The 10,634-nt window shown below is 42.2% G+C and overlaps 1 protein-coding gene across 1 annotated transcript; it reads left to right on the forward strand.

Moving 5' to 3' along the window:
• Positions 1-414: 414 nt before the first annotated feature.
• LOC146507108 (uncharacterized) lies at positions 415-9,254 on the forward strand. The gene is made up of 2 exons (XM_085180875.1): positions 415-5,415; positions 8,335-9,254. The coding sequence occupies exons 1-2, from the start codon at positions 415-417 to the stop codon at positions 8,632-8,634; spliced, it is 5,301 nt and encodes a 1,766-aa protein (XP_085037001.1). The 3' UTR covers positions 8,635-9,254.
• The last annotated feature ends 1,380 nt before the right edge of the window (positions 9,255-10,634 follow it).

Genomic DNA, 10,634 nt, shown 5'->3' on the forward strand with positions numbered 1-10,634 from the left:
GCAAGCAACGCAGACACACAAGGGGAGTCTAGACGCTCGCGCACATCCAAGCGTTCATCCACAAGTTCTGCAGCACTTAAAGCACGAGCAAAAGCAGAGGCTGCACGTGCACAGCTGGCGTATTCAGAAAGAGAAGCAGCTATAATGAAACAAAAAACTGAACTTGAGGCTAATTTACATGTTTTGAGTTGTCAAAAGGCTGTTGCAATTGCAGAAGCAGAGGTTGCAGTTTATGAAGAAGAAGAGGAGGGACTCTCAAAAAGTGAACTGCGCTATCCATTGGTTGGACCACCCGCCAGTCCAAAACAACGCACAGCAGAGTATGTACAAAAACACTCAGATATTTGCCTTGAAGGATTCAAATTAAAAGTAGATCCACTTGCCTGTCACAAAGCTGCACGTGAACAATGCGAAATGGCTATGAATGCAGATATAGACAATGACGGCTCACACAGTGCTCAAAAGGCTAATGTTAAAGTGGAACTCCAAACACAACAGAGAGAGAGACTGGATTCCCCCAAACCTTATCCGTTCAACACTCCTCAAACATCAACAGAGACACAGGGTGTCCAGGATATTACAAGGTACCTGACACGGAGGGAAATGTTAAGTACTGGACTTTTGCAGTTTGATGACCACCCAGAAAACTACTGGGCGTGGAAGGCGTCATTTCAAAGTGCTATTAAAGACTTGCATGTTACAGCTCAAGAGGAGCTAGATTTAATGGTCAAATGGCTTGGAGTTGAGTCTGGTCACCAGGCCAAAAGAATTCGATCAGTCCATGTCTTTAATCCAGCTGCAGCTCTCAACCTTGTGTGGCAAAGACTCGAGGAATGTTATGGATCTCCAGAAGTGGTAGAAAATGCACTGTTAAAAAAGATTGAACAGTTTCCCAAACTAAACAACAGAGACAACACAAAGTTAAGAGAGCTGGGTGACGTTCTGCAGGAAATAGAATGTGCAAAAGATGGAGGATACCTACCAGGCCTCTCATATTTGGACACAGCTCGCGGAGTCAACCCCATTGTGGAAAAGTTACCATATGGACTGCAGGAAAAATGGATTGCAACAGGAGCAAAGTACAAAGAAGAACATAAAGTTGTTTTCCCCCCTTTCAGTGTCTTTTCAAAGTTTGTAAGACAACAAGCCAAAATAAGAAACGACCCAAGCTTTGTCATCACACCTCCTGCCGACACAAGCTTCAAGAAGGAGAAAAGCTTCAGAGGCAGTAACAGGCAAGTGATTAGTGTACACAAAACGGACATTCCTACAGACACTAGTTCACCTCAAAATAGTTACAGCAAGCCTATAGAAAGCCCTGACAAGGTATGCCCAATACATAAGAAGCCTCACCCTCTTAAAAGGTGCAAGAGTTTTAGAGCAAAGCCCATAGATGAGCGCAAGTCATTTTTAAAAGAGAACAGAATCTGTTTTAAATGCTGTGGCTCTACTCAACATCTAGCAAGGGACTGCAGGGCTCAAATAAAATGCATGGACTGTGGTAGCGACAGGCATTTAGCAGTGCTACATCCAGGTCCACCCCCTGCTCCAGCTGAGAGCTCTGGAGCTGATAAAGATGATGGCGGGGAGACACAGGATAGTGCAAATGCCTCAGTTGTTTCCAAATGCACAGAAGTCTGTGGTGATGAAGATAGCCCACATTCATGCTCAAAAATAAGTCCTGTGTTAGTCTATCCAGAAGGCGAAAAAGAACAGGCTAGAAAGATGTATGCAGTGCTTGATGAACAAAGTAACAAGTCACTAGCTAAGTCTATGTTTTTTGAGCTCTTTAATATTAAGACACGCTCAGAGACTTACAAGCTCAGAACATGCTCAGGACTGTCAGATAATGTCGGCAGAACAGCAGTAAACTTCATGATTGAGTCAATGGATGGTAAAGTAAAGCTCCCACTCCCAAACCTGATTGAATGTGACATGATTCCAGACGACAGGAGAGAGATTCCCTCTCCACAAGTGGCCATGAAGTTCCCACACTTACAGAAGATAGCTGAAAAAGTACCTCCTGTAGAAGAACAAGTACCTATTCTGTTGCTTTTGGGAAGAGACATTATACAGGTACACAAAGTCAGAGAGAGAATCAATGGGCCACACAATACACCTTATGCGCAGCGTTTGGATTTAGGCTGGGTTATAGTTGGGGAAGCCTGCATGGGGAAGACGCATAAGCCCCCTAGTGTGAGTGTTCTCAAAACACATATTCTTCAGAATGGCCGTGCTTCTTACCTCTGCCCATGTCCTAACACGTTTCAAATCAAAGACCAGTTAAACACCACACACAACCCCAAAAAGGACAGGGGAAACACAAACACCAATCAACTGGGAGAAACTGTTTTTGACAGGACAAAAGATGATGACAAACCAGCACTGTCAGTAGAGGACAAAGACTTCATTGACATCATGGAGAAGGAGGTGTATCAAAATGAATGTAACAGCTGGGTGGCGCCTTTGCCATTCCGCTCTCCAAGACCAGAGCTTCCGAGTAACAGAGAGCAAGCATTCAAGCGCCTCCAGTCTCTCAGAAAGACACTGGACCGGAACCCTGAAATGAAAAGACAATATATCGAATTCATTCAAAACATGCTGGACAATGACCATGCAGAAGTCGCTCCACCTTTGGACTCAAACCAAGAACACTGGTACTTGCCATCCTTCGGTGTGTACCACCCACAAAAACCTAATCAGCTGAGAGTAGTCTTTGACTCAAGTGCAGAATTTGAAGGACAGTCCCTTAACAAAGTCTTATTAAGTGGACCCGACCTAAATAACACACTACTGGGTGTCCTTATGTGTTTTAGGAAAGAACCTGTAGCATTTTCAGCTGATGTGCAACAAATGTTTTATTGTTTTGAAGTGAGAGAGGATCATAGGGATTATCTGAGATTCCTTTGGTATGAAGATAATGATCCCGACCAAGGTATTTGTGACTATAGAATGAGGGTTCATGTTTTTGGGAATAGCCCTTCCCCAGCTGTGGCTATTTATTGTATGAGGCGTGCCGCAGTCAAGGGAGAAGAAGAGCACGGACATGATGCAAAGCAGTTTGTAATGAGACATTTTTATGTTGATGATGGTCTCGCATCCACAGCAACAGTGGAAGAAGCTGTTGAGACACTCACAAGCGCTCAAAAGATGCTGGCACAGTCAAACTTAAGGTTACATAAAATAGCCTCTAATGACCACAAAGTAGTGGAAGCGTTTCCTGCTGCCGAGAGAGCCAAGGATCTAAAAGACTTGGATTTAGAGTTGGACGACATACCCCTGCAAAGGAGCTTGGGGGTACTGTGGAATCTTAAGAAGGACTGTTTTACCTTTCACGTCACCACTGAACAAAAGCCGTTCACCAGGAGAGGTGTCTTAGCCACTGTTAACAGTCTGTATGACCCGCTGGGTTTCGTGTCACCCATCACAATGCAGGGAAAAGCTCTTCTCCGTGAATTGACCTCAGAGCAAAAGGACTGGGATGAATCACTTCCTGCAGAAAGAGAAGATGAATGGAGCAGATGGAGAAGTTCATTGAAGGATCTTGAGCGGCTACAGGTACCGAGGTGCTACTTCCCGTTCTCCCAGGCCATTGCTGTGAAAAAAGAACTGTGCATATTTTCAGATGCCTCCACCATGGCTATAGGAGCAGTGGCATATCTGAGAGCTATTGATAGTGAAGGTCAGTGGCACACAGGTTTCATCATGGGCAAGTCCAAAGTAGCCCCAAGACCCGCCCACACTGTTCCTAGATTGGAGTTATGTGCAGCAGTGTTAGCTGTAGAGATGTACGAACTCATTAGAGATGAGATTGACATTGAAGTAGACACTGTCAGATTTTTCACAGACAGTAAAATCGTTCTTGGTTACATACACAACAACACAAAGAGGTTCTACACTTACGTGGCTAACCGAGTGATTAGAATCAGAAAGACTACACATCCAGCACAGTGGTTTTACATAGCCACTAGTGACAATCCAGCAGACACAGCCACTAGACCGATTGCAGCTTCTGCATTGGCTTCTACAAGCTGGTTTAGTGGTCCTTCCTTTTTGACACAACACGACATAGAGAAGTCTCACTGTGATAGTTTCACACTGATCGATCCTGACACAGATGCAGAGATCAGACCTGATATAACAAGTTTTGTTATCAAAGCCTCAGTAACACAGCTAGAGCCATGCCGTTTTGAAAGATTCTCTCATTGGATGAGATTGTGTCGCACTATTGCATCACTGAAGCGTGTGGCAGCATCATTCAAGAAAACAAACACAGAAGGTAAAGGCTGGAAGTGTTTCAGTGAAACTAACACCGCAGATGAAGCGTCTAAAGCAGCAAAGTTCATAATTCACACAGTACAAAGTGAAACGTTCAAAGAAGAGTACAGATGCATAAAAGAAAATCAGCCACTTCCAAAACAAAGCTGTCTTCAAAGATTAAATCCAGTTATTGATGAAGATGGGCTCCTCAGACTAGGAGGTCGATTGGCACCTGCTAACCTAACAAAAGATAAGAAACATCCACTCATTATCCCAAATGCTCATCATATAGCCATCCTTCTTATTAGATACTATCATGAGAAGGTAGCACATCAGGGGCGTCACCTAACAGACGGAGCGCTCAGAGGTGCTGGATTTTGGATTATTGGCAGTAAACGGCTCGTCTCTTCTGTTATTTACAAGTGTGTTCTTTGTCGAAAGCTTCGAGGACGACTTCAGACCCAAAAAATGGCAGATTTACCCGTGGACAGGCTGACACCAATGCCACCGTTCACTAGTGTAGGACTGGATGTCTTTGGACCCTGGACGGTCACCACACGTCGCACCAGAGGAGGGAGTGCAGACAGTAAACGCTGGGCTGTGCTTTTCACCTGCATGTCCACGAGAGCTGTGCACATTGAGCTCATTGAAACAATGTCAACATCCAGCTTCATCAATGCGCTGAGGAGATTTTTCTGCATCCGTGGACCTGCTCAAATACTCAGATCTGATAGAGGTACAAATTTTGTTGGAGCATGCAATGAGTTGCAAATTGATCACAAGGACACAGAACTAAACTCATACCTGCAAGAGAAAGGATGCACATGGCTGTTTAATCCCCCACACTCGTCACACATGGGTGGATCGTGGGAGAGACTTATTGGAGTAGCAAGGCGCATCCTAGATGGTATTCTGTTGAAAGCCGTACATGTCCAACTAATGCATGAAGTGTTAAGTACATTCATGGCAGAAGTAATGGCAATAATGAATGCAAGACCACTTGTACCAGTCTCAACAGATCCAGACAAACCAAACCTTCTCACTCCAGCAATGCTCCTTACACAAAAGGTCAATGCATTATCTGCACCAACAGGAAGCTTTGGACCGCCAGACCTCTACTCAAAGCAATGGAAGCAAGTACAGTGTTTGGCTACGGTGGCCCCTAGAGACAAAGCACGTACAAACTCCAAAACACTTGCAAACTCCAAAACACTTGCAAACTCCAAAACACTTGCAAACTCCAAAACACATGCAAACTCCAAAACACTTGCAAACTCCAAAACACTTGCAAACTCCAAAACACTTGCAAACTCCAAAACACTTGCAAACTCCAAAACACTTGCAAACTCCAAAACACATGCAAACTCCAAAACACTTGCAAACTCCAAAACACATGCAAACTCCAAAACACATGCAAACTCCAAAACACTTGTAAACCCCAAAGCACATGCAAATTCCAAAACACAACGGAAGTGCTCCAGGACGCTAGGGGCAGTGTTGAGCTTTTGTTACCTAGTAACTACACAAGCCAGGATGTACCAATGACCGGATTTGGGGTCTGCAGCCTTAAAGTCCACATTTTAAGGCCGATTACGTCACAGCGACTCGACGAAGGCTGTCCCAATTCAAAGGCTGCTCGAAATGCGGCCCTCAAATGCGTCCTTAATTTCCCTGAATTTTAAGAATGGGTCGCTGTAGCCTTCATGGCCCAACATATCCCAGATTTCATAGCTCGCCTGTGATGTGGATAATTTTGCCGAAAAAAACGGCTGAAGCGGAGCCGCCAAGAGTAAACTTTCAGAAGTAAGTACTGAATATTATGTCACTTATTTATGCGCAAATGTTTTTTATAATGAAGAACATTAAAACATTACTGTTGGCCACATGTCGGGAAAGTTATGTGACATTAGCGATGTTTGTACTAACTTGGTTTTAAAGCCTTTACTCCAAAATATACGCCGTTCAATAGTTGACTTTAATCTTACAGAGAATGTGATGATTTTATGGATAATTAAAGTCAGTCATATATCCACAAACACAACAGGCTGAAAGTCAGTGATGCTGCTCGGTTTGCAGTCCTGAATATCACGGCACAAGCAGGATTCACTGCACTGTTAATGTTAGCTATGTTATATTGCTGCCACTGTTCGGTGGTGTAGAGCCAAACGGACTTTAACGTGTGTTTGAACGAGCTGACGGTTCACTCGTTAAGCTGAAAGAAAGGTGCTTTAATCACAGGAGTCACACACGTGTCCACTGTACCATCTGGGAACTCTTCTTGTTTCGTAATAACACAGTCCTCCTTCTTTTGTGCTGTTTTGTAGCAGTGTATACACCTGAGGCTGTCACCTGTCTGTCTGTCCTGCACTCTCTCTCTTTTTCTTTCTCTCTGATTGTGTAATAAAAGTATGAACATGTATTTATAAGTTACATTTGTGTTTGAATCCTGCAGCTTATCACGCATTTGATTTCCATGTGTGACAACTGCAAGTGTCCAGAGTGAGGACAGACTGAGGGACTCACTGCTGCACATCATCTGTGAGGCTTTGCACCCCTGATGATCCACCAGGACTCAGCAGTGTGTGAGGAAGAGGAGGAGGAAGAGCCAGCAGCAGCTGACAGATGGAGAGAATAGACAGACTGTTCCCTGTTTGTGAAGGACTGCTAGGAAAGTTTAACATAACTAATTGTCTGTCCTGAATCAGTCTTATTAGGTAATGTTCAAATAATTTTATCATTCCAGTGTTTGCAGTGTGGGAGAAAGTACTCAGGGCCTTCAAGTTACACACTATGAAAGGAAGAAACAAGTTTAATATTCAGAAACCTAAAGTATGTATCAGCAGCTGAATGGACCTAAAAATAAATGTTTGTTTCAGTTCTATGAAGCTTTGAGTATTTTGGATTAGTAGCAGTGCTGTGTTTGTTGCATCATATTGCTGTAATTGTTTATATGCTTTATATATTCTGAGGTAAGTTGATCTATAGTGTTACATCATATTCTATAATGATGCTATGTGTTTGTATACTTTCTGCCCAGTTTGACCCATTTAGCAGAAGTCAGCCTGTTTAAGGCTCTGATATCTATTCTGTATGACTTAAAGCAGTTATGACATGGTCTGATTTTCTCACCCAATAAAGGAATATTCAATATATCAGTCTACTCTTCATTTTATCAGAAACAGTTATCACAGCTCATATAATTTCTTTTTACACACGTATGTAAGCAATGAGCCAAATTTAGTAATGCCAACATACTGAAGGAACAACATTTCTCTCTTATATATGATACACCTATATATGCACTGTCAAAGATACTTGTCTTTGAGTGAAGATTTAAGGTGATAAGACCTATAAATAACTGCAACTTGAATCTGTACTGTGGCTCAGTATTTGACACAGAGTTCATGTTCACTGCTGTAATAGCTAATAATGATTAATATAATAACTATAATATTGGCCATATTATATTTACATTACCAAAGTGATATGACTTTAGTCTCATGAACAACATTAGCTAATTGTTATTTACTAACTAATCTTAAATGACTGTTCAGTACAGAAATGAAGCCCAAAAATCATGTTTTACTGTCCTGTGGTCTCAACCTCAGATACTTATCAAATCACACAAAGCTCTTGTAGAAACAAACAAACAAATGAACAAAATATGTTTTCCTTCATTTCTGTCAAACAAAGTTGTATGACACGTTTCCAGCGGTTAGTATCATGGTTGCTAGGCAACCTGGGAAACGCGACAGAGACTAGACCGTCCCATACAGACAAACTTGCCGTTTATTTTGCAAATCGAGCTCAACACTGCCCCTAGCGTCCTGGAGCACTTCCGTTGTGTTTTGGAATTTGCATGTGCTTTGGGGTTTGCATGTGTTTTGGAGTTTGCAAGTGTTTTGGAGTTTGCATGTGTTTTGGAGTTTGCATGTGTTTTGGAGTTTGCATGTGTTTTGGAGTTTGCAAGTGTTTTGGCGTTTGCATGTGTTTTGGAGTTTGCAAGTGTTTTGGAGTTTGCATGTGTTTTGGAGTTTGCAAGTGTTTTGGAGTTTGTACGTGCTTTGTCTCTAGGGGCCACCGTATTTGGCAGACTCTTTTTGGAAACAGTGGAAAAGTGAATATCTTTCAACACTACAGCAAAGGAGAAAATGGACTGATGATAAAACAAACATAAAAGTTGGTGATGTTGTGTTATTGAAAGATGCTCTCGCACACAGAAATGACTGGTCCATGGGAAAAGTTGTAAGAACATTTGAGAGCAAGGACAATAAGGTTCGAAAAGCAGAAGTAAAGACTGTGAAGGATGGAAATGAAAAAGTGTTTTTGAGACCCATCGCTGATATGGTTTTGCTTTTATCAAGTGATAAATAAGTGTTTGAAATAGCCCTAAACTGTTCAAAAGGTTTATTAGAAAAGTTTGTTGTAGTGGCACAATTATATTGTACCAGGCGGGGAGTGTTCTGCCTTTTATAACTTAAATGGGATATTAGAGTTGTAAACTGCCCTAGAGCTCCCTCTAGTGGCTGCTTTGTGATATGGGTTCGGTTACTTTGGGAAAGGAAAAATGAGAACGTGAAGAAGAAATAAAAGATGGCGGAAAGTGATACCGTAAGGTTATTGTTTTAAGCTAATACGGACCTTAAAATGTTGTTGCCTTGGACAAGATATGTCTGTAAGTATGAGTGTCGATAAAATAATTATTATCTTTTGTTTTGTGTAAAAATGGTTCGATAATTTGTACATTTGAAAGTTTTATCTTGTTAGCTTGTTGTAAGAGTGTAACAAGCTAGTTTTCAATGTTAGTTAGCTAATACAGTATTTTGTACTTTCAGTTTTACGATGGTCAAAGAGAAGGCAATGGTCAGAGGCCATTCTTCAATAAATCAGCGCAAAAAGGAAATAAGTCTGGTTATTGGAGCATCGTTATCTCGCTGTCTAGCTGGTGAAACTAAGAGACTCAGGGCGAGGACAGCATAGTGGGTGCTATGATGTTATTGGTGAACTTTATTTTATTCATATGGTTAGTTAGTAGAGTTGCCTACCATCCTGTAAAAAGCGGAATCCGCTGGTATTCAGAGTTAATAGTATGCGTTTTGTATTGAGATGAAAATAAATGCGATTTGTCCCGTACTTCAGCTACAATAAAAAAAAAAAAGACAAAAAGCTGGAGTTATTCTGTGTCTTTACGCTGTCAGCTACCTCTTCTTCTCTCATTCTCCCCCCTCCCTCTCCTGCTGCTACTTCAATCGTGAAACTGATCAATGATCAGCTGATCGCGTTTCTGCCGCCTCTCTCCTGTCTCTCTTGCTTGTTTATCTCCCGCTTTGCGCCAGAAAGAGGAAACTAGTGGAGGTCGGGTTAAACAGCAGCAGCGCCTTTAAACTTGATAAGCTGTTGTTAGAATTTATTTAATATTACTTTCTAGTATCAGCTGATGTTTGTTGGAGCTGTAAAGGCTGCTGGTCATGATATCGGTTTGGTTATCTGGTGAGAGGGAAACATGACAGGTGATGGAGAAACAGGTTTACCTTTTAGGTGACATGAATGGGTTGAAGGAAAGCTATGAACTGTTTCTGAGAGACAACTGTTGTGGAAGTTTTCCACTTAAATAAAGCCTGCAGACGAGCGGTGAGCGGTAGCTAACATTCTTTAATCCATGCACACAAAGACAACATACAAACAAGCTTGTGGAGCCCCCATGGCCGCGGGACAGACGGTCAGCAGAGTCTCTCTGAGCCTAGCATGGCTCTCAGTTAAATACCTTCTCCGGGAACAAAAGGCAGTACACAGCTGTTTCACACCTCAAGGTTCACACTCCCTTGCTACTTCCCAGAATCCTCGAAGAGACAAAAGACTGGTCCTCTGGAGTTCCTGTTTCCCCCCCAACATCCTTGCTACACCCCCTACCATTTGTCTTACAGTATGAGTGTCAGACATGTTAATACAATATATAATGTCATTAATATCTAGGTGAAAGAAATTCCTATACAATCCCACCCTTTGATTCTAAAATCAAGAATCACATTAAAACCAGAATTTCTTTCCTGACATTCTGTATATCACATCAACATTATTGTACACTTAAAGGAGTTTCACACTGTGTATCCTCACTTCACTGTTCTCCCACCACCCTTTGTTCATCTTTAATCTTCCCCACAATCTAAGCTCTCACATGCAAATGGAAACACCAATGATACAGAGGAAAGGTCTTCTCCAGAGTGTCAAAGTACTTTGCATGGCAAAGTGAAACAGCATTAGGTGGTCATTCTCAGTCACAGTCATGGCTCCTGGTGTCTGTGCCATTTACAGAGTCATAATTCCAACGCTGATCTTCCTTGCGCTGTCACTTTTGGAGCTTAGCACGCTCTCTC

This window comes from Neolamprologus multifasciatus, chromosome 12 (assembly GCF_963576455.1).
Source record: "Neolamprologus multifasciatus chromosome 12, fNeoMul1.2, whole genome shotgun sequence".
Lineage (NCBI taxonomy): Eukaryota > Metazoa > Chordata > Actinopteri > Cichliformes > Cichlidae > Neolamprologus > Neolamprologus multifasciatus.